Genomic DNA, 25621 nt, shown 5'->3' on the forward strand with positions numbered 1-25621 from the left:
AGTCTGGAATCCAAAAAGAAGCGAAGAGCTTTGAGACCATCCGGGTGGGGGGTGGAGGTATATAGGGACTGGACGTCCATGGTGAAAATAAGGCGGTGGGGGCCAGGGAACTTAAAATCATTGAAAAAATTCAAAGCGTGAGAAGTGTCACGAACATAGGTGGGAAGAGATTGAACAAGGGGGGATAAGATAGTGTCAAGGTATGCAGAAATGAGTTCAGTGGGGCAGGAGCAAGCTGAGACAATAGGTCTACCTGGACAGGCAGGTTTGTGGATCTTGGGTAGGAGATAGAAACGGGAAGTGCGGGGTGTGGGAACTGAGGTTGGTGGTAGTGGATGGGAGATCCCCAGAGCTGATAAGGTTGGTGATGGTATAGGAGACAATGGCCTGATGCTCCTTGGTGGGGTCATGATCAAGGGGTAAATAAGAGGAGGTATCAAAGAGTTGTCACTGTGCCTCGGCCAGGTAGAGGTCAGTATGCCAGACAACAATGGCTCTTTCCTTATCAGCAAGTTTTATAGTGAGGTTGGGATTAGTGTGGAGGGAGCGAAGAGCAGAGCGTTCGGAAGGAGTGAGGTTGAAATTTGAACAGGGTGTAGTGAAGTTATGAAAGTTTGGTTGTGTTTTTTATTTCAGATAAAATAATTTCTGACTTTGATGTTTTCCAAGTGTCTTGTTGTCTTGGCCTTGGTAGTGGTTTTGATTTTTTTCATTCTCCTAATGTTTAAAAGTAACCTTGTGACTCCATTAGAGCTAATGAATTTAAATTATAATCAACAATCAAAGCCAAGGGATAAATAAAAAATAGCATTTCCCACTGGACATGAGCTTTTTTCTTCTCTCAACTTGATTCTTTTGATATTATTCTCATCAAGCTATTATTGTAAGGAAGTTGATAGTGATTCCTTTTAATCAGAAAGTAAAGTAATAATTTTAAAAACAATAAAACAGCTAAAAGGCCTTGATAAGCAGTAATACTTACAGACTTTATGCATCCATTCAGCATGTGGGCACTTGGGAAAATACTTAAGGCAGGGAGCCAGTAAAGGAAGTCATTTTTGGCCCCATCCCAGCTCTTTTGGAAGGTGTTTTTTGGGTAATTGGTAGCCGTGTGTGTAATTTAATGGATACAATGAATGTTTTCATTATCCTCCTGACCCAAGGTTAAGTAAGTTGGAAGTATTACCAACACCAAATGTATTTTTGTTTTGTCCACTGTCAGGCATTTGTTCTGAAAACATGATTAGCAGTTTCGTTATTAAATTTTTCACCAAGTTCATTTTGAGGCATGTAAAAAGGAAGAATCCGCTGAGGAGAAACTACAGAGCTCTCAAAAATATGTACTGAATAACTGAAATATGTTGGGATATCTTCCATTCTAATGTCAGCATTTTTATGCCATAATTTGCTCATGTGTTTCTCCCTGGAAGTCCTGGTCTTCTGCAGTGCCCTGTGCCTGTCTACTGCCCAATGAGACTGATCTGCAGGCAAAGAAAACCAGCTCCATTAAAATTAATGAAAGTTTGTTTGCATTTTTATTTCAGATAAAATTATTTCCAACTTTGAAATGATAAGTTTGTTTTATCACTTTGTCCCTGTTGGTTACCAAATGTCAGACGTGAGCATTCAAAGATCCCAGTCACACTGACAGCTTCTGGTCGTATTGGTGAGACACTTCAGCTGTAGTAATCGTGCAGATCCAGAGGTCTGGCTGTGACTCACTTAATCATGCTCAAGTTCTGGGCTGGGTTGGGCTTGCAGTGGAAGACTACAGAGGTCATGCTGGAACAAAGAACATGTCTTCTGGTCAGGTTGACAGTAATCTTCAGGACAATGGGAGACATGTTCCAATAAAATTATCTAATAAGAAATATTTGCATCACAGTCAGTTTAGTTATTCTGCCTGGGGTGCAGAGCTACTATTTATGCAATCAGGCTGAGGCTGGAATCTAGGCTGACACCCTTTTGCACAAAATGATTGCTAGATTTACAGATGCGTCACTGTTTTCCAATGAAGTACATCACATGTGAAGTGTTCTATGAAAATGCGGTAAGGTGCTAAATAATTCTTAAGACAAACGTTTAGTGACTAGGCTTAAAATCACAAAGGTAAAATGAGCAAATAAGAATTTAAGGTAGACTTTACAGAATACTGCTTTGGAGAGAAGTAAAGAGGTGGAAGTTTTTGAAGGAATTGCAGAGCTTTGAATTGTGATAGTTGGTTTAGCCATCTGTATTTGTAGTAATTAAAATTTTAAACCTTTCACCACCCAAATTGTTACAGCTGGCATGCATTTCCTATAGCAGGAATTTTATAACTGGGGAAGTCATGTTTGGTCAACGAGCTAAAATAGTCCAATAAACTTGTAGGTTTGACAATGTACTACTTGCGTAATCTATGAAGGACTGAAAATTAGTCCATGTAATAAGGAAGTAAACAAGCTCTTATGAAGCACATATCACAAGAAAAGCATGAGTGCCACACAGATGGCAGTCAATTAGGAATGAACACAAGATCACTGAAGTTGCTACTCCTTGCTATGCTTTTGACATAGACTAGGGCTAGTCTTCATGTGCTTGGCAGTGTTTCATTCAGAAGGAATATTGATTATGTGCATGTTGTAAATATTGTAGTGAGTACTAAAACGTTTTTAGTTAAATGTCCAATAAAATTCTTGCCTTGAAATTTGGCATACAATTTTTTTTTGTACTGAAAGGCCTCTATGTTAGACTTGAAGTGCACACTCCTAGAACAAATTTCAAGGACTTTCATGAACAAACAGATGCCCAGTGAAGTGGTTCCCTAAGTCACAGTGTCAGCAGTACTTGGGCTACGTGGAGGCAGATTTCTAAACAGACTTCTCAAACAGATTTAGTGTCTTGAGCTTTCTGGCATATTCCCTCCAGTTTCCCTGGCCTTTCCTACCGAAATCTCACTTCACCTCACAATCCTATCATTCTTGTTTGTTCTCATTGCCATTACTCAAATTTCTTATGATGTCACAACATGCAATCTTTACCTTAACATTCTGCTACTGAATGGCTTAAAATGTACTTCAGCTCCAGTTTCAGGTTTAAGGGGGAAGGGTGCAGTGGCCTTTTGGTAAGTAATGATCAGTTGAACAAGAACCTTCAGTTGATGAGTCTGCAAATACTGGGGTCCAGAGCACAGAAGCTGCTGGAGGAACTTTGGTCAGGCAGCATCTGTGGAGCCATACAATGCTCCTAATTTTCGGTCAAGATCCTGTAGCAGAAACTTCTGATTATTTTGTTTAACCTTTAGTAATGTAACAGTTTGTTATAATTTATTGTACAGAAATACCTGGTAATTCAGACTGCAGGATGAGCTTATGTGGAGAATTATTTGAATAGCATTCGTTGTTACATTTCACACTTCATTTAAACAATGGTTCCCAGACTTTTTTATGCCATGGTGCCCTACTATTAACTGAGAGGTCCATGGACCCCAGGTTGGGAAATCCTGATTTAAAAGCACCCAAACAATTTTGCTGTCCTGACTAGCTGTGACAGACCATTGATTTAAAAAAAAACTATGATTATATTATGTGGGAGATGTTCTTTCAAAGAAGCTAGGTGCCTTGTGTTGAATCACAAGGATATCGAAGGGTGCTGAAAGCCATAGTGTTTGTTTTAAAATGATACCAGAAGGATGCCCATCTGTTGCCCACTTTTTCTGCCATCCTCCTAAGTGGCACTAAAATTGAAATTGGTGTGCCTGTGCCACTAGTACAATAATAACTTTATTTATAGGATACTTTTCATACAGCTGCATTTTAAAGTGCTTTACAATGGGATAAAACTACAATTGAATTGACTTTATTTCTTGCATCCTTCACATACATGAGGAGTAAAAATCTTTACGTTACGTCTCTGTCTAAATGTGCAATGTGCAATCATAGTAATTTATAATAAATAGGACAGTCGGTGTAACATAGTATACACTCAAATCAGCGTGAGTTAATCAGTCTGATGGCCTGGTGGAAGAAGCTGTCCCAGAGCCTGTTGGTACTGGCTTTTATGCTGTGGTACCATTTTTCAGATGGTAGCAGCGGGAATAGATGGTGGTTGGGGTGACTCAACTCCCCAATGATCCTATGGCCCTTTTTACACACTCATCTTTGTAAATATCCTGAATCATGGGAAGTTCACAACTACAGATGCGATGGACTGTCCGCACCACTCTGCAGAATCCTGCAATTAATGGAGGTACAGTTACCATACCAGGCAGTGATGCAGCCAGTCAGGATGCTCTCAGTTGCACCCCTGTAGAAAGTTCTTAGGATTTGGGGGCCCACACCAAACTTCCTCAACCGCCTGAGGTGAAGGAGGTGCTGTTATGCCTCTCAACCCCAGATCCATTGATGTCAATAGGGGTTAGCCTGCCTCCAATCCTCCTGTAATCCACAACCAGCTCCTTTGCTATTGCACATTGAGGGGGAGGTTGTTTTCTTGAGACCACTGTGTTAAAGAGATGACTTCCCTGTCAGCCACCTCTTTATTGTTTGAGATAAGGCCAATCAATGTAGTGTCAATAGCAAATTTAATTAGCAGATTAGAACTGTGGGTGGCGACACAGTCCTGGGTATACGGGGAGTGAAGGAGGGAACCTAGTACACAGCCTTGAGGGGCTCCTGTATTGTGAGTAAGAGGGGTGGAGGTGAGGGAGCCCTCTCTTACCACCAGCTGATGATCTGACAGGAAGTCCAGGATCCAGCTGCACAAGGCAGAGTCAAGGCTAAGGTCTCTGAGCTTCTTGTCGAGCCTGGATGGAACTATGGTATTGAATGCTGAACTGTAGTCCAAGAACAGCATTTTCACATCCTTCTCCAGATGTGTAAGGACGATATGTAGAATATTGGCTATTGCATCGTCTGTCGGTCAGTTGTGTCGATAAGTGAATTGTAGGGGTCCAGTTTGGGTGGTAGAAAGCTGCAGATGTAATCAGCAGCTCAAAGCATTTGCTTATTATTGAGGTGAGTCCAGTCATTCAAGCATGTTACCTTGCTCTTTTTTGGTACAGGGCCAATGGTGGATAATTTGAATCAGGAGGGCACTCTACACCGGGAGGAGAGATTAAAAATGTCAGTAAACACACCTGCCAGTTGTGCTGCACACATCCTGAGTACTCGCCCTGGGAAGCCATCTGGTCCTGCAGCCTTGCAACTGTCCACTCGTTGGAAACATCTGCGTACCTCAGCATCGGAGATAACCAGGTTGCAGGTTGTAGTGGTGGCTTTCCTCGGAGGCTCAGAATTAGCGACATCGAACCAAGCGTAAAAGCGATTGAGCTCATCTGGGGAGGAAACTATTGAAACATGAAAATAAAAGACAAAAATGTTAGTTAAAGTCAAGATTAAATAAATAGGTTTTGAGCTGGCATTTAAAAGTGACAACTGAGTCTGCATCCCTTATAGCAAATGGGTTGTAACAAGGTTTGTTCTGTAGTTGCTCAAGTGTGCAAAGTATAGACTCCACATAGATTCCTTGCCTCACCCTAAACTGCATGCCATACTGGTGAAAATCAAGAATGTTCAGGGCTATGGCTAACATAGCTACCTATTGTCTCTGTTAGGTTTTTACCAAAATTATTTTGACATCAGTGGGCTTTGATCCAAGCATAATCCTATAATCGTGCTGGAATTCTTTCCCCTCCTGACTGCAATCTGATAGTTCCATTTTAGCCATTGTTGTTGGGTCCTGTTGAGACTTCCAGCTGGCAGAGTATTTTGGTCTGAATTTCTGTCAATGCCACCCATGGTTTACATTGAAAAAATATTCTTGCATACAATAGATAGTGCTTCACCAGTGAGGGGAGGGAGTAAGAATTCAATCAAAAGACAGTTTCCATTATATGCGCTCTGCCATTTCATTGCCTTTCCTTTCAGTTTTTGTCATAGTTTAATGTGAATAATATCCCCCTTTATAGGCATGCAGTGTACCTTGCAATGTATCTGTCACAGATAAATGTGTCTCCACAATCATTCAGTCTTTCCCAACCAGAAGCCCTGGATGAATCATGAGATTCAGTCTGCTGAGGGTCTGATCCTGGGCATTCAGGTCCGGTGACCATATAAGATACAAGAAGTCCAGGTATGATATCTTGAAAGCCATCTCATGTGCAAAGTTGTAATTTCAGACCAAACTTTGAATCACTGTAGGATACTCGACAGCTGTGGCAGGGGTTGAATGCTATTACCTCTCACAAAGCGAAACTGAATGTCACGGGTGACAACAGGTTTCACTCCTAGATAAGCTCAATGCCTTCCATGCTTGCTTTAACCATCAAAATATGGAGGAGCCTTCACAAACTCCCACAGCTGCTGATGATCCTGTGATTTCGGTTTCTGAGGTTATGTTAGAGCATCCTTCAGGAGGGTTGACCCATGGAAAGCATTCGGCCCACATGGAGAACCTGGCCAAGTACTAAAGACTTGTACTGATTAATTCACTGGAATATTCACCGATATCTTTTACCTCTCGTTTCAGCAATGTGAGGTACCCACCTGGTTTAAGCAGGCTTCAGTTATACCGGTGCCCGAGAAGAATGTGGTAAACTGCTTCAATGACTATTGTCCAGTAATCTTTCTTCCACTAGAATAAAGTGCTTTGAGAGGATGGTGTTGAAGCACATCAACTTCTGTCAGAGAGTGACTTGGATCCAATCTGATGTTACGTATCCCGTAACTGGATAACTTACCAGCAAAGATAGAGAGGTCCGTTGAAGTCTGATGTCACTATTTTCAAACGTTTTCATTTATAAAGGGGCACAAAAGTAAGGTTAATACAAACATTCAGATAATGCACGTTGTCAATACTCAATCTAAAGCGCGGGTATTGTAATAATCATCATTAAGAAGTAATTTCGACTGTTGTCTAGGGGATAATATTTTTGTCCGTTGGAAATATAAAAGTCACTCAGAAGTCTGCAGACTTTAGCCTTTCGGGAAATCGCTGGGTTTCACGTGTTTTAGAGGGATCGGTGAAAAACAAAAAAAACTTGCCCGGGTCTTTATGAAGCCACTCCGTAAAATCAGGGGAACATTGTTTCCCCGTTGTTAGTTCGAAGTCCTTCTCGGTATTATCAGCCACCCACTCCCCAGGCAAAGGAGTTAGGAGCGCACGTGGCGTTGAGTGGCTTCCAGCTCTCCCAGGAGCACTGAGCGAGGGTGTCCTTCTGGTGCGTCGCTGGGGTACTGCCTCCTGCAGTCCCCTTTTATCTTGACTTGTAGAGTTGTAGATGTCCATCAAAGTAGGGTGATGCAATCCCCACCCCCACATTGCCCGAGGGTGTCCAGATCCCTGGTAGCTGGGACATAGCAGTCCCATAGCAGGGACATGCACGTCACGCAGGTGCCTCTAAGAACAATGGCCAAAACCGTTGCATTGTCTCTCACTTCCTGGGTCCGAGACCCGAATTAATAGCGATCTTGCGATTCTCCGGAAGGAGGGGGCTGCTCCCGCCCCTTCGGCCACTCAGAGCTGTGGTACATTCATAACACCTCCACTCTAAAAATAGCGTTTTTTACCAATGGTTAAAAACGGAGTTGTACAGTGTCTTACAGGATTTTTAATCTAACACAATACCCAAGCTTTTTCTCTTCACAGAATACTACCGTTATACATTCAGGTCAGTATCTAAATAGTTAACGATTACAGTGTCCCTTTCTTTAATATCTTAACATCGCGTACCATACTAAAGTCTTGTAGCATCAGACTTCAATTCAATAACAACCTATTTATTATTTTTGTTTCTTAAGCAACAAAACTAAGGAGGTGTGACCTTAGCTTAGGTGCATTTACAAAAGCTTATGCAAATACTAATCGTTTCAGTCGTTTTACTTAACTGGCAGGTCTCCAAAGGGGCTGTCTTTATTATTCACAGGCTTTGGCGCAAACCCGTTCAACCTGCTTGGCTGTTTAACAATGGCATACCCATTAACCGTCGTCTCTTTTTCGGCGAGACCCGCCCCCCCCCCCCCCCCCCCCCCCATGTGGGGAACTTGAGTAATTTTTCGTGGTGAACTCCCACCAGCCTCGTTCATCGGGGTAATTTTAGCAACACCATGTCCCAAACTTAGACCATTTCCACCCAATTCTTTGATTTTACCCAGGTTGCTGGCCCTTTTATCAGTCCCCTTCAGGCTATTGGTGTTTGATTCGAACTTCAATCAAGTAGCATTTCGAAGGCGGCCTCTTCACACCCCATCCTGGCATAACAATAGAGTGGGGGGCCCCGCTATCCCCCGGCTCTGCCAGCGATCTGCCAGGTTTAAGATTTCTTCCTTCGATTTGGAAACTACAGACTTTCCGTTTCCTTCAATAACAATCCTCATCCCCCCATTCTTAAATCCTGCGTTAACTTTGAACCCACCTTCGAGTACAAACACCAGGGAACTCACACTTCCCCCGGTTACCAAGGTTAATCCTTTTCCCACTAAACCAAGTCCATCTGACCCACAAGGACGGCCACCCCGTTCCACTGAATCAGATACCTCAGACTTCTTCTGAGCTCCGTTACCAGGTTCAGCACCACGTGCATCCCCATCTCGGACACACTCAAATGGGACATTTGCCTCTTCCAGGCTTTCAACACCCGTACCTTTTTCAGATTCTAACTTCCCCCGATTCTCCCAGTTACTCTCTGGGCAGCTCCCACCCGGGGAAGGCGCAACCCTGCGAGCTAAAACAACCTCCTCGGCCTTTTCAGCAGACTCCTTCGAGGCAAGGGTACCCTTTCCATCTAGGACTGCCCTCACCTCATTATCGGGAACACCTTTAGAACTCTCAAGTTCTTCAAACAATTCTGCCAAACCAGACAGATCATCCATGTCCAACTCTGGACCTTTTAACAGCTTTATCTGTTTCTCATCTTTATTTCCTACCTTTAGGACCTTTCTCTTCACTAAGGGCAGATCTATCTCCCTTACCCCCTTTCACTTGACTACTCTTCGTCTTACCACCCTCTAAACCCTCGTGGCACAGGGTCAGCAAAGATGTCTCGGCCAAATCAAAACTGGCCAGATTTAAACTGCTCTCGTTCTCAGCTGTCTCTTTCAACATGCTGCGAGTGACCGCGCCTGCGAGATAGTCCTTGGGCGCTAGGGGCGGGACCACCACACTCGCCGGTCGCCAGGTCGGCAGCATTGCTGACCAAACCTTACACCCTGCTAAGTCGTTTCCCAGCAGGATGTCCACGTCAGCTCTCGGGAATTCTGATGGCACCCCTATTTCAACTGATCCATACACCAGCTCACAATCCAGAATGACTTTATGTAAGGACACCATTTCTATCCTTTTATTTATTCCTTCCACCTTTACCATGCCCGTTTTCCGACCAAATTCTAGTACCTCACGGTTAATCACAGTCAGCTCAGCCCCTGTGTCTGCGGAAAGGGTGGGCGAGGATTATGGGCGTCTCAAGGAGTTACTTTTGATTGAGGAATTTAAAAGTTGTGTTCCGGAGGAGATCCGGATGTATTTGAATGAGAAGCCGGATAAGTCCATTTCAGAATTTGCTAGGTTTGCGGACGAATATGTCCTAACCCACAAGACAAAGACTTCCTCGAATAAAGGTCCCCAGAGAGACCGTATCTCTCCAGATTCGTACGGAAACTGGTGTGTCTCCCTCCGTCACAGACACGGTTCAGTGGGACAGACAACTCTCAGAGCCTTCTCGTACTCTGTCTACCCTCGGCTCTCTGGTCGATTTACTGATTACCACGGCACACCCGATAGGGACTGCGGCTTTCCCTCTTCCTATCTCTTGGAGCAGAGCATCGAGATGCAATGTGCCCCTCCTTTCCACAATTAAAACAGGTCAAACCAGGAAACCTCTGGCCGTCTTGCCTTTCCCCCTCAACCTTACAGCTAGCTCCCAGTGGGACCTCTGCCTCACTCATCGGACTTTCTCTCTGGGGACCTTTATTCGAGGAAGTCTTTGTCTTGTGGGTTAGGACATATTCGTCCGCAAACCTAGCAAATTCTGAAATGGACTTATCCGGCTTCTCATTCAAATACATCCGGATCTCCTCCGGAACACAACTTCTAAATTCCTCAATCAAAAGTAACTCCCTGAGACGCCCATAATCCTCGTCCACCCTTTCCGCAGTGCACCAATGGTCCAAGAGCACCTCCTTCTCATGGGCTAGCTCGGTATATGTTTGATTCCACCCTTTCCTTAAATTTCTAAACTTTTGTCTATAGGCCTCAGGTACCAATTCGTAAGTCCGGAGAATGGCCTCCTTTACTTCAGCATAATTCTCCGCATCTCCCTTCCCCAGGGACAACACTGCATATGCTCGTTGGGCCTTCCCCTTTAACACACTTTGTAACAACGCCACCCACTGCTCTTTTGGCCACTTCTGATTTACTGCCACCTTTTCAAAAAGCAAGAAATAACTATCGACATCTGTCTCCTCAAACAAGGGCACCAATCTCAACTCCCTACTAACATTAAACCGCTCCGCTCGGTCTAACCCTGGATCTCTTTGCTCATTCCTCATCTTCTCAATTTCCCGGTCATGTTGCCTCTGTTTCTCTTTCTCGGCCCGTTCTTTCTCTTTCTCGACTGCTTCTAGCTCCTTTAGCTGAATTTCATGCCGTCTTTGCCTCTCAGCCGCTTCCAGCTCTTTTAACTTAATTTCATGTTCCAACCTTAATTTTTCCACCTCTAACAGAACCGTCCCACTTGATGGTACCTTTTCAGGGATATCGTCCAATACCTCAGCTCCAAACACATTCTTCCCAATGTAATACTGAGTTATGGCCCTTCACACCTCCCGCTTTTTCATGGACGACCTCACTTCTGCGAGGTTCAACCCCTTCGCTAAATTTAACAAGTCTGATTTGGTGGCTGCCTCTAGCGCCCCCACAGTTGGGTTTTTCATAAATTCATCTACGTCCATCTTTGCTGGTTTCCCGTCTGGCTACCCACGTAACCAGATTCAAGTTTTGGACTTACAAGCCCGATTCACTGGCCTCCCAATTTGGTGTCAAATCCCGAGACGAGAAACCCCAAGTTGTTACATATCCTGTAACTGGATAACTTACCAGCAAAGATAGAGAGGTCCGTTGAAGTCTGATGTCACTATTTTCAAAAGTTTTTATTTATAAAGGGGCACAAAAGTAAGGTTACTACAAACATTCAGATAATGCACGTCGTCAATACTCAATCTAAAGCGCGGGTATAGTAATAATCATCATTAAGAAGTAATTTCGACTGTTGTCTAGGGGATAATATTTTTGTCCGTTGGAAATATAAAAGTCACTCAGAAGTCTGCAGACTTTAGCCTTTCGGGGAATCGCTGGGTTTCACGTGTTTTAGAGGGATCGGTGAAAAACGAAAAAAACTTGCCCAGGTCTTTATGAAGCCACTCCGTAAAATCGGGGGAACGTTGTTTCCCCGTTGTTAGTTCGAAGTCCTTCTCGGTATTATCAGCCACCCGATCCCCAGGCAAAGGAGTTAGGAGCGCACGTGGCGTTGAGTGGCTTCCAGCTCTCCCGGGAGCACTGAGCGAGGGTGTCCTTCTGGTGCGTCGCTGGGGTACTGCCTCCTGCAGTCCCCTTTCATCTTGACTTGTAGAGTTGTAGATGTCCATCAAAGTAGGGTGATGCAATCCCCACCCCCACATTGCCCGAGGGTGTCCAGATCCCTGGTAGCTGGGACATAGCAGGTCCCATAGCAGGGACATGCATGTCACGCAGGTGCCTCTAAGAACAATGGCCAAAACCGTTGCATTGTCTCTCACTTCCTGGGTCCGAGACCCGAATTAATAGCGATCTTGTGATTCTCCGGAAGGAGGGGGCTGCTCCCGCCCCTTCGGCCCCTCAGAGCTGTGGTACATTCATAACACTGATATGTCTGTTGGTACAACAGGTCCATAGTAGATGCCATTACATTGACTCTTCACTCAACCCTGGAACATCTGGATAGTGAAGATGCATACGTCAGGATGTTCTTTATTGACTACGGCTCAGCATTCAATACTATCATCCTTTCACAACTAATCAATAAGCTTCATAACCATGGCCTTATTATTTCCTTGTGCAGTTTCCTCACTGACAGACTCACAGTTCAGATTGGCAACATCACCACAATCTTGAACTCCACAGGTGCACCATGAGGCTGTGTTCTTAGCCCCCTGCTCTTCTTGTGTTACATTTATGACTCTAATGCTAAGCACAGCTCCAATGCCATATTTAAGTTTGCTGATGACTCATTGCCATTGACTGAATCAAAGGTGGTGACAAATCAGCATATAGGAGGGAAATTGAAAATCTGGTTGTTTGGTACCATAATGACAAATTCACACTCAATGTCATCAACTCCAAGGAACTGACTACTGACCTCAGAAGAAGGAAACCAGAGGTCCATGAGCCATTCTTCATTGGAGGATCAGAGCTGGAGAGGTCCAGCAACTTAAGTTCCTTGGTATATTTATTTCACAGGATCTGTCCTGGGCCCAGCAGGTAAATGCAATTACCAGGAAAGCATGGCAGCACCTCTACTTAAGTTTGTGAAGATTCAGCATGACATCTAAAACTTTGACAAACTTCTATAGATGCGAGGTGGACAATATACTAACTAGTTGCATCATGACCTGGTATGGAAACACCAATTCCTTTGAATGGAAAATCCTACCAAAAATAATGGATGTGGCCCAGCCCATTAAGGATAAAACCCTTCCCACCATTGAGCACATCTACATACACAGAGCATTATCACAGGAAAGCAACATCCATCATCAAGGATACCCACCACCCAGCCAATGATCTTTTCTCACTACTGGCATCACGAAGAAGGTACTGGAGCCTCAGGACCAACACTATCGGGTTCAATAACTCTTAATTAACTCTCAACTACCAGACTCTTAAACCAGTGATGATAACTGCACTCCTTCAGTCACCCCATCACGGAACTGTTCCATAATTGGTTGACTCACTTTCAAGGACTCTTCATCTCATGTTCTGGATATTTATTGTGTATTTATTTATTTATTATTATTATTTTTGTATTTGCACAGTTTGCTGTCTTTTACACATTAGTTGGTTTTTCATCCTGTTGGATGCGGTCTTTCATTGATTCTATTGTGCTTCTTGGATCTACTGTGTATGCCTGCAAGAAAACAAATCTGAGGGTTGTATATGATAATATGCGGTGCCTATACACAAAATAATTGCATAAGTATTCAAGTATTCACCCCCTTCAAGTCAGTATTTAGTAGATAGAGTAATTATAGCCTTGAATCTGCATGCATAGCTTTGCATTTCTGGACCCTACAATTGTTCCCCATTCTTCTTTACAAAACTGCTCAAACTCTGGCACTTTGCATGGGGATCTTGAGTGAACAGCCCCTTTCAAGTCCAGCTGCAAATTCTCAATTTGATTGAGGTCTGCACTCTGACTTGGCCATTCCAAGACATTAACTTTGTTTTTAAGCCATTCCTGTGTAGCTTTGGCTTTATGCTTGGGGTCATTGTCTTGCTGGAAAACAAATCTTCTCCCAAGTCACAGTTCTCTTGCAGATTACATCAGGTGGTTTCTTCAGGGTTTCCCTGTATTTTGCTGCATTCATTTTACCCTCTACCTTCACAAGCTCTCCAGGGCCTGCTGCAATGAAGCACCCCCACAGTATGATGCAGCTACCAACAAGCTTCATGGTAGGATGGTGTGTTTTTGATTTTGTGCGGTGTTTGGCTTACACTAAACATGGCATTTAGTCTGATGGCCAGAAAGTTCAATTTTGTTTTCATCGGACCATAGAATCTTCCAGCTGACTTCAGAGTCTCCCACATGCCTTCTGGCAAATTCTAGCCGAGATTTCACGTGAGCTTATTTCAACAGTGGCTTTCTCTTTGCCACTCTCCCATAAAGCTGTGACTGGTGAAGCAGCTAGGTAAGTTGTACGCACAGTCTATCCCATCTCAGCCACTGAAGCCTGTAACTCCTCCAGAGTTGTCAGAGGTCTCTTGGTGGCCTCCCTCACTAGTCCACTTCTTGCATTGCGGACAGCCTGCCACAGTCAGATTTATAGCTTTGCCATATTCTTTCCATTTCTTGATGATTAACTTAACTGTCCTCCAAGGGATGTTCATGGACTTGGAAATTTTCTTGTATTCATCTCCTGACCTATACTTTTCAATAACTTTTTTTACGGAGTTGTTTTGATTGTTCTTTTGTCTTCATGGTGTAATTTTTGCAGGATAGTTACTCCCAGTTATGGGTGTATTTTTACTGCAATCAATTACAACACCTTGCCTGCACTTGGTGACTTCCACTTAACTAATTATGTGACTTGTTAAACCAATTGGCTGCACCAGTGATAAGACCATAAGACATGGAAGCAGAATTACGCCATTCAGCCCATTGAGTCTGCTCCGCCATTCTATCATGGCTGATCCAGGATCCCACTCAACCCCATATACCTGTCTTCTCGCCATATCCTTTGACGCCCACACAACAGTAAGGATATGAATAGAATAAGGTGACGGATAAATGTTTGGCTGAAAAATTGGAGTAGGGGACAGGGAATCAGATTTCTGGATATTTGGGAGCTCTTCTGGGGCAGATAGAACCTGTACAAAAGGGACGGGTTGCACTTAAACTTAAGGAGGACTAATATTCTTGCGGGCATTTACAAGAGCTGTTGGGAGTGGTTTAAATGTGGCAGGGGGATGGGAGCCAGTATGATAGAGCTGAGGATGAACCAGCAGGTTTACAAGTAATAGGTTTAATGTGAATGTAAAGAAGGATAAACCAATGATTGGGTACAAATGTAGAAAGAGCAATGAGTTAAATAGTACCACAGATGCAAAATTCAAAAGGGCGAAGAATGCGCATAACATTTGTAATGATGGCACAATCATTGGACAAAATCATGGCACAATTAAAGGTTGGTCAGTATTACATTGTGGGCATCACTGAGTCATGGCTGAAAGAAGGCCATTGTTGGGAGCTGAACATCAAAAGATATGCTTTCTATCAAAAGGATAGGCAGGAAAACTTAGTCAATGGTGTAATTATGGAAATCATATATAGGCCTTCAAATAACTGAGATGTGGGATTGAGATTGCAAAGGGAGCTGGAAAAGGCCTGTAATATGGCTAATGACACAATTGTAATGGGGGAACTTTGATATGCAGTGGCATTGGGGAAATCAGGTTGCTGTGGGATCACGTAGAATTTATTAAATGCCTATGAGGTGGCTTTTTAGAACAGCTAGTGCTTGAGCCTACTCAGGGAAAGTCTATCTTAGAATGGGTAACCCAGATCTTATTAGGGAACTTAACATAAAGGGACATTTAGGAGGCAGTGATCATAATATGATTGAATTCATACTGCAAATTGAGAGGGAGAAGCACAAGTCACATGTATCAGCATTGCATGGGAATAAAGGGAATTACAGCAACCTGAGAGAGGAGCTTACCCAGGTAGATTTGAGGAGGATACTTGCGGGGATGATGGCAGAGCAGAGGTGGCTGAAGTTTCTGGAAATAATATACAATGCACAGAATAGATATGTTCGCAAATGGCAGAAGTAGGCAACTGTGGCTGAGAAGGGAAGTTAAGGACTGTATAAAAGCCAAGGAAAGGGCATATAAGGTTAGCAAAAGTAAGTGGGAAGTTGGATGAATGGAAAACTTTTAAAATCTAACAAAAGGAAACTAAAAAAGCTATAATGAAAAGGTGAAATATGAGGACAAACTAGCCAATAATTAATATAAAGCAGGATGCTAAAAGTCTTTTCCTTTATATAAAGAGTAAAGGGAGGGAGAGAGTTGATATTAGACTGCTGAAAAATTATGCTGGTGAAGTAGTAATGGGGGACAAAGAAATAGCAGATGAACTTAATGGGTATTTTGTATCAGTCTTCACTGTGGAAGACATTATCAATGTGCCAGAAGTCCTTGAGTATCAGGGAGCAGGAGTGAGTGCTATTGCTATTACAAAGGAACATGTGCTAGGCAAACTCAAAGGTCTTGATGTGGATAAGTCACCTGGACCAGATGGACTACATCTCAGAGTCCTGGAAGAGGTTGCTGAAGAGATAACAAATGAATTGATCATGATCTTTCAAGAATCACTTGATTCTGGCATGATCTTGGTGGACTGGAAGATTGCAAATGTCATTCCACTCTTTAAGGGAGGAAGGCCAAAAAAAGGAAATTATAGGCCAGATAACCTAACCTCAGTGATTGGGGAAAGTGTTGGAGTCTATTACTAAGGATGAAGTTACGAAGTATATGGAGACTGATGATTTCTGTGAAGGAAAATCTTGCCTGACAAATCTATTAAAGGTCCTCAAGGAAGTACCAAGCAGGATGGACAAGGGAGAGGCAGTGAATGTTGTTCACTTGGATTTGCAGAAGATGTTTGGTAAGAGGCCACACATGAGGTTTCTTAACAAGATAAAATCCTGTGGCATTACAGGAAAGATACTGGCATGGATAACGAAATGGCTGACAGGCAGGGAGGCAGTGAGTGGGAATAAAAGGGGCTTTTTCTGGTTGGCTGCCGGTGACTCTTGGCATTCATCAGAGGTCAGTATTGGGACCGCTACTTTTACCATTGTTTGTCAGTGATTTAGATAGTGGAATTGATGACATTGTGGCAAAATTTACAGATTATATGAAGATGGGTGGAGGGGTAGGTAGTGCTGAGGAAGCAATGGAATTGCAGCAGGACTTAGACAAATTGGAAGAACAGGCAAAAAGAAAGTGGCAGATGGAATTAATTTTGGTAAAGGAACAATAGAGCCTGAATAGTTACCTGAATGGGGAGAACATTCAAATGTCAGAGATGCAGATAGACTTAGGATTCCTTGTGTAAGACTCCCAGAAGGTTAATTTAAAGGTTGAGTCTGTGGTAAAGAAGGTAAATGCAGTATTGGTATTTATTTCATGGGGAATAGAATATAAAAGCAAGGAGATAATATTGAGCCTTTATAAGTCACTTGTCAGGCTGCACTTGGAGTATTGTGAGCAGTTTTGGGCTCCATATCTCAGAAAGAATGTGTTATCATTAGAGAGAGTCCAGAGGAAGTTCATGAGGATGGTTCCAAGAATGAAGGGGTTAATATAGGAGCATTTGGCAGCTTCAGAGCTGTACGCAGTGAAATTTAGAAGAATGCAGGAGAATCTCAGTGAAATTTGCTGAATGTAGAAAAGACTAAATAGGGTGAGTGTGGAGAGGATGTTTCCTGTGTGCCGGGTATCCGGAACTAGAGGGTGACCCTTTAGAACAGAGGTCAGGAGGAATTTTTTTAGCCAGAGAGTCGTAAACCTGTGAAATGCTCTGCCACAGACTGTGATGGAGATCAAGTCCACGTGTACATTTAGGGTGGAAGTTGATCTGGTGTGTCATATTAAAGGGAGTGAATACTTGCCTGTTATTTATTTGTAATTAATTTAGATTACTTTGTAGTGATACATTTTCAATTTTACTTAAAAGTCTTTTTCTGTTGATCTAGTGTCAATAAAAGCCAAATTTAAGCCAATGTGATTCAATGTTATATAAGAATAAAACATGAAAACTTCTGGGGGAGAGAGGCTAAATATTCTTTATAGGCACTGTATATGCACTTTAATAGTAAATTTACTTTGAACTTTGCTCACCATCAGGATGCAGTCATTCCAATAATCAGTTGGCAATATGATTGAGAAATTAGTTTTTTGTTTGGGTGGGGGAGTCATTAGAAAGACTACCCTGAAATGATCTTTATAGCACAACTGTAGCTGGTTTCTTTTTGTATTAAGTTATCATAGAATTACTGAATAATAAAGGAACAGAAGTTTAGTTTATATTCCTTGGTGGTAATTGAATTTTCTCTCCACTGAGTCAGTTTTGCCTTGCTGTTGGTATAAATCTAATAACAGAATAGATTGCTTCAGCTGAAGGGCTAATAATTGTCCAGCTTCATTGGCTTTGAAGTTGTTCAACAATGGCTTTGATTGAATCTCAGATGCTTGTAATGGTTTCAGTGCACATTTGGTTAATAGCAAGGTTTCTGACACCAAGCAGTCATGTTGACCCTATCCCCAGCTGTGGATGGAACAGCAGAATAATAGTGAGTAAAACTGCCGCCTCTGAGCTCTAGTGAGCTGTGCTCAGTCTTGATATGCAGTGCATGTATGTGCGGTATATGTATATTCACCATGATCATAATGTGTTTCCTCCCAGATTCCCAAAATGCACAAGTTGCCAAGTAAAATACCCACTGTAAATTGCCCCTACTTTAAAGAATATACAGTAGGTGGAAAAAATGGGTTAGCAAGCATTAGGTGGTGGTCAGTGTATGACAAAGTGCCTGTTCTGTGCTGTATCTCGGACTGATTCCAAGATGCTGAGAACTGTTTAAGAGGGGAAGTTAGTGCGCCATTCTTCCCACCTTTGAATACAGACATTTAATGTCCATTACAGCCATTAATTAAATGATTGATGGGTGAAAACTACATGGAAATTTTTGAAACCAAGAATTGCATTCAGGAAGTAGGCAGCAATTGGCTTGGACAGAACCAACAGCAGCAGTTCCTCTAAGGGGTGAAGTAAGTGGTGGGGGTGTGGTCTGGCAAGTGAAGACCTTTAATTAGATTAGTGGAATGCTGGCACACCTTGCATTCTGCTCCACTTGATGTATTTGAGACCACAGAAGACAACGCTGGTCATGCATGTAAAGCTATTTGGAAGGTTGAAACATTTGAAGATTTCAGCGATCTGGCTGAACAAAATTCTGGCATTAAATGTTGGGATTTAAATACCGTTCCTAAGCATCAAATGCTTATTTTTTCCACATCAACTTCAAATTATATATAAAATCTCAGAAGAAATATTCATACTCATCCTATATATAATCCAAGCCACCTCCTGTACATGATCTATCCAATGTTGTTGGAAATTTGAAAGAAATTCAAGATGCTTTTAAATATCTAGCATTTCTGGTAGCGTCTGTGGAGTTTGCATTTCAGATCAATGCTTCCTGCTTATGTTGAATTTATGCATTTCCCTCTGTAGTTTTTTCCTTGTTGGACACCTGCATTTTCTATTTTATAATTACCCAATATATGTATATTTGAAATATATCTGCGTAATTATGTTTGTTGTTCAACATATTAAGTGTGTTAGTCAAAGAACTTCTCAAAAAAAGTCTGTTGATAACACTATCTAATATGCTCCATATTTCAAACATTGTCTATTTTTGCTACAGATTTCCTTGAAAAACCAAATTTAAAATTTTTAAGGCATTATTTGGATCCAAAACAAGACTGTTCAATAGAGATGCATCTCTAAATTCAATTTTTATCTCTCTGTATTAGTCATTTAAAAAAATTCTGACCTTTATTTGAACAAATTTAAGTTCTCTTGAAAGGTTTTAATGACAGAGAAGTTAACATTTTGTTATTATAACTGTCTTTATCTGCTGAATGTTTCCAGTGTTTTGTATTACAGTACTATTTTGTTTGGTAGATAATGTTTTTCAAGAAGGGAATCTGCTTTCTTTTTAACCCACTCTCCTGGCATCTATTTGTCATTCCCCCTAAAAATCAATATCTTTCAATGAGCTTTCCTCGTGCACTTCTAAACTCCAACATAGCCTAGTATTATTTGATCTCTTCTCATTGTACAATAGATTCTTGCCAGGAATCAATGTTCCTTTATGGCTTGTATTGAGTCTGAAACTGCACGCAATACACCACGTGCAATTTCACTAAGACTTCCTTCTTTCTGAGAGCAATAGTATCTGCAACATGTAGATTGGCAAGGGAGAGGGTCAGGTAGTTTCCCTCTTGATACCTTTAAACACTTGCTTCAATTTCAGCCCTAAGCTAAACTTTTTGCATTGAGGCAGTTTGATAAAGGTGCAATGGAAGTTCCCAAGCCAGAAAATTCTGTGTTCTTGATACTGTGAGGAATACAGTATCATGCTTTCAATCATGTTTTACTGATTAAAAGTGTGATAAAGTGTTCCTTGCAGTTGATATGTAACACCATGGAATACTGATGAATCAGTTGAGGATATGGTATCTTAACTGATGAGGGCAAAGAGACGACTGATAGCACCTATAAACCATTTACCACTACTGCCTTTGCTGTACATGTACTGCTGGTGGAGTGTTAAAATACTTCATGACATTGGCTAGGTGGTCTAATTCTGAGTGACGGGGCTGTTCCTTCATTAACCCGTACAAGAGGTTAATGAGCAAGGCTTTGTGGGGTTGACTATTTTTGGATTTGTAGTTTTCAATCCTGTGAGTGGTTTATCCATTTATATTCTGCTTTGGTGTGATTTTCATAAACTGGATAAAGAAGGCTGTTAAGAATTTTCCACTGTACTGTGGATATGAGATGGCCTACAGGCTAAACCCAGTTAGTAAAGCAAATTTTAATTAGGTTTTTAGCAACCGCTTCACTGTCACGATTATGGATTGAAGCTCTTTAAATTCATTTGTCTTGTGCTTTTAATTCTGACTTTTAGATCTTTAGTCTGGGTCCAACGGTTCTTCATCTTGTGATTTTAATACTGTAATCTCCACAACAAAACACAGTTGCAGTACATTATAGCCAACACTATTCTTTTCCTACTGAGGATATGGCCTTCCTTAAATAGGAACAAAAAGATACTTAACCTGCTGAGTATTTATGATGAGAAACTTGTTTTCAGGCTAATGATTCTCTGTCAGATGTAGCAGTTCATCTGCATATCCTACACTGTGTGCACTATATGTTTTACCTATTTGAAAACACATTTGTCTTTTTTCATTTCAGTAATAGATGGAAGAAATGATTGGGTTTCAGTGTAATATGTTGGAAACTGAACCCAGAAGATGCACCATTAGTATTACAATTGTGGCTGAATTGATTTGTCATATGTAACCAGATTTATATTTACAGAAACTTATCTCATGTGGCTTTTCCCTAATTCATTCCTTTTTATTTCCCCTGGATGCTCCCTCAGTACCTTCTTGAAAGCAAGTTGGGGTTCAAAATGGTCTACAGGCTTACTCTGACCTGCTTTGCTGTACTCATCCCATTCACCAGTAGCTAATAGCCTTGAATGCCATAGCTATTTGAGTGTCTGTGGAGATGCTTAAATATTGAGTACCTGCCTTCATCTTGAGGCAGGATGTTTCTGATTCCAGCTACCATTTGGATGAAGAAGTTCCTCCTCTAATCTTCCCAATCTCTTGACCTTTACCATAAACCTATGCTGTTAGATATCTATATTATAGAGCAAAGTTTCCAAGTATCTGCCATATCTATGCCCTCATACTCCCCTCTGCTCACAGGAAAACAAACCCAGTCCATCAAGCTGTTTGTGTTTTCAGTGCTGTTCTTAAGGAATTCAAATTCATCTTTTCTATCAGTATCTCGGAAAGTAACAAGGATTTGATCTATCTGAGTATCTGGGACAGTGGAGTCGCACAGATACTTTACTAAGAAACATAAGATTTTATAAATTTATACATCTTTCATGAGCAAACATTAAGGGTGCAACTCCCATAAGCCAAGAGAAGCAAGTTTATTTGTTTAGCACTTTTCAAACACAAGGCAGTTCAAAGTGTTTTGCATAAAACAAGATATAAAAATTAAACATCAAATTTCAGACAATACATAAAATAATAAAATCACACAAAAATAGATATGATAAATAGAAGTTACTGTACAGGAGATTCTAATTCAAAGCTACAACAAAAAGAAAAGTTTTAAGCCTCGATTTAAAAGAGCTTAAAATTTGGGTGGACTTCAGATCCTCTGGATGGTTATTCCAGATATATGGAGCATGGTAACTAAAAGCTGCATCACCATGTTTAGTTTTGACCCTGGTAAGCAGACCTGCCCCAGAAGAATTGAGAACTCAGGAAGGTTCATAATGCAGCAAGAGATTGGAGAATTATTTTGGCCCTAGACCACTCAGCACTTTATAAACCTTTAGTAATATTTCACGGTCAGTCTTCTGATGGCTAGGAAGCCAGTGTAGCGATCTGAGAACGGGAATGATATGTTCTACTTCCTTGGTCTTGGTGAGGACCCTAGCAGCAGTGTTCTGAATGAGCTGCAGCCATCCAAAGGATTTTTTTTTGCAGATATCTTTGAAAACACCATTACAATAGTCAAGCCTACTAAAAATAAATGCATGAATGAGTTTTACTAAATCTTGCCGAAACACAAGCCTTTTAACTCTGGCTGTATTTTAAAGATGGTAGTAGGCTGACTTTGTAATTATCTTAATGTGGCAGTTAAAATTTAAGTCTGAGTCCATCACATCACCAAGGTTTCTGGTTTTGTATGTGGTCTGTAGCAACAGGGATTCTAAGTGAGCACTGACTTGCTGTTTTTGGCACCAAAAACAATTATTTCAGTTTTCTCTTTGTTTAACTGGAGAAAATTTCAGTTGATTCAATCAGTGACTTGTTCAATGCAGTTATTTAGTGATTGTATGGGACCATAGTCACTTGATGACACTGTTATGTAAATCAGAGTGTCATCGCATAATTAAGGTAAAATATTTTGTTGCTTACCATGATTTGAGCTAGAGGGAGCATGTCTATGTTAAACAGAAGAGGCCCTAGTCTGCATATCATTTTTGTTTGGTCAAATATGTAGCAGCCGGTCGATTCAAAATGGTTCCTGTCCTGTAAATACGATTGAAGCCATTTTAGAACTGTACTAGAAAGTCCCACCCAGTTTTCCAGTCTGTCTAGTAATATGCCAGGCTCAGCTGTGTCAAATGAAGCACTAAGACCCAGTAAAACCAAACCTGAAATAGTATCATCTTCAGAGAATAGTGAATAACTTTGTCCTGCTATTTGCACATACATTTCCTAGTAGCTGCTCTGTGTAATGCTTCACATACAGAATTTTGTAAGTGGGTATAACATGCAATTACAACTATTTTTGCAAGCCACCAAAACATCTCCTTCCCAACATAAAGATAATTGAGGTGAGATCAGAAGTATATGGCATCACATGACTGAAACTATAGTGCAAGTTTGTTCCAACAGGTTACTGTTGACATATTACAATGCTTAAAATTTATTAAGCATTTTATAGCCAATTTTGAAGTTTATAAATGGTAAATTATTTAGATACTAAATTTTCAGATTAGAGCAATGTTTACATATTGTTTGGCTTAATCAAAGATTTTTTCCATTGTATAACACCTTATTTGTATAATTGTCATAGTATTTAATGTTTTTTTTGGAATAAGTGTATTATAGTTCTTAATCCATTAACCCACTTTATACTGCATGCAATTGAGAAAGGTGATGCCAAGAACTCTAGTTTTTGAGGGGTTGGAACTATTGTCAAAGCTGTCTCATTGCATTACTTCGTTAATTTATTGATCAGACTTAAAGGTTATCAGATATAACATGTTAATTTTAAATTAAATAATTGGTTTATAACAAGTTGTCAAGTCACACTTAAAGATGAGTTCTTAAGCAATCCTATGCATGTGAAACTAGAATAAGGAATGATGCTAAAGGGAAAAAGACAAAATTGACAGTGTTGTTGGGGGGGGGGTGACATAAATTACTTTGTAATCCACTGTATTTTCCTTTAATGTTGCATCAGATTGAGCCAAGCCTTGGTTAATGTGGCCTAGTAGTTATAAATCTCTTATTATGAAACTTGTGAACTAGACAAGTACTGTTGTCTTGGCCTCTTCCAAATCTTTGGCCTATTTTCTGTAGCTGATTACCACTTTCTACTAACTGGGTGACTTAACCTCCCTTTCTATTCTACAGTTTCCTGTTTGTTAAACTGAATACTTTTCTGGAAGTGACTTCCATTTCCTGAACTTTTGTTCTTCTGACCATGAATATGTTATTCTAATTCCCCTTTGTCATTCTAAAAGCATCTAAACTTCAAAGATCAAGTTTATTACAGCTCATGTTTTTTAATATGTATCTAGTATAATTTTAGGGTAATTTCCATATTTATTATGAAAAATCTTCTGTTCACTCATTTTGTAGGTTAGAAAATAGGTTCTATTCTCTAAATGCATTTTTGAATTCTTAAAGCATGAGAGCCAAAAGCACTTTTTTTGGATTAAGATACAGTCATCTTTTGTCTCCTGTTCTTTGTTCTTAATTCTTGCTTTTTTTCCACCTCTCTCTTCTCTATTTCAGCAAGACAATAGAAATCAGAGTAATTGATGATGAGGAGTATGAAAAAAACAAGAATTTCTTCATTGAGATTGGGGAGCCACGCTTGGTGGAGATGAGTGAGAAGAAAGGTGGGGTACCAGCTGAGAGCTAAGGCCTTAATGCCATGCCTGAATGTCACTCAGGATGCTTGGCACTGTCAGATGCCCAGGACATGATGCACACATTTAGATAGGTGTAATAGAGTAAAACTGATCTACCGAAAGGAAATTGGATGTCATGCAGAATTGACACTTTTATAGTTTCAAATAAGCACATGCAACTTTTCAAATGGAACACTGTGCATTTCAAAATCAGAAGCTGAAAATAATTACCAGAAAAGTTTTACAGATGCTCAGTTGGGGGAAAAAAATGTCTCATGATCTACCTTATTGCTGGTAAGGTAGATAAAAATTGAGCATCAGGTTACCTCAATGAATTAAAACATAGTAAGTTTCTACCCTATTACATGTTAATATTATCTGAATGTGGTGCAGGCTCCCTTCTTTCATAACATCAGCTAACCATCACTTGGTTTACTTAAGCATGTGTGATTGTGATGGACAACTCCAATCCATTGTTTGCCTTTGTCTTATGTTCTTGCAGGAAAACCATTACCATTAATGTAATTGACCGTGAGGAGTATGAAAAGCAAGACAGTTTCTTCATTGCACTTGGTGAACCTGTGTGGATCAGAAGAGGAATGAAAGGTGTGAGAGTAACAAAAGACATTTTGAGAATTCTTTTCTTCTCTGTTTGTGTCCTACTCTCACACTGACTTTCTCCTCTTGCTTTACTATCTAAAGCCTTTGTCATATCTGACTGTTGGGTGTTTTATTTTCCCGTGTTTTTCACATGATGAATGTTGAACTGTCTTTAACTGATCTGAAGTCATTTACTATCTTTATGCATACTGCGTTATTTCAATTGAGATTAGTTTTTGCTTTCGAGCACAAAAATTCCAAGATTACAGGAAAACTTCAAATTTAGATTCCAATTAAATTGATGTTTCACTAAAAAATGCAAAGGAAGGATTAATATGGTGCTGTCATTCAATCTAGTTCACAAGTGCTTGCTCTCAACATTTTGCTTTGGGTTTTCATGAGAGAATTATCTACACAGTTCCTTGTACTAACTTTACTAGAATTCACCACATTACCCTAATGATTGAAATGGTCAATTCATACCTAATGCCAATGCTCTAAGATTGAAATGGTAATGAGTCTCATTTTGTAACCCTCTACTGTTCCATCTTTAAGTTACTTGTCTTACTTTTCTTTATACATTTTGTTCTCTTTACAGCCTTGTTGTTGAATGAGCTAGGTAAGCTTCCTTGTCTTCTGTTTCTTTTAGCTATGCTCTTTAGCTGTAACATGCTGGGAATGGAATTGTGTGATTATAGGAGTGTTGAGATTTGGAGGAAGATGCTTCAATTACATTTTATATCCCTCTGTTGTCC

At 40.8% G+C, this 25621-nt stretch overlaps 1 protein-coding gene across 7 annotated transcripts in view; it reads left to right on the plus strand.

Moving 5' to 3' along the window:
• The window catches only part of LOC132401089 (sodium/calcium exchanger 1-like), a 221675-nt gene that overhangs the window by 133432 nt on the left and 62622 nt on the right, over positions 1-25621 (plus strand). For 4 of the 7 annotated variants that reach the window (XM_059982910.1, XM_059982907.1, XM_059982908.1 and 1 more), the window contains exons 3-4: positions 24769-24872; positions 25465-25485. In XM_059982910.1, coding sequence (XP_059838893.1) covers positions 24769-24872; positions 25465-25485 — 125 coding nt within the window. The remainder of the gene's footprint in view (positions 1-24768; positions 24873-25464; positions 25486-25621) is intronic. The other 3 variants (XM_059982911.1, XM_059982912.1, XM_059982914.1) reach the window with 1 other exon arrangement.

Source organism: Hypanus sabinus, chromosome 10 (genome assembly GCF_030144855.1).
Source record: "Hypanus sabinus isolate sHypSab1 chromosome 10, sHypSab1.hap1, whole genome shotgun sequence".
NCBI classification, from domain to species: domain Eukaryota; kingdom Metazoa; phylum Chordata; class Chondrichthyes; order Myliobatiformes; family Dasyatidae; genus Hypanus; species Hypanus sabinus.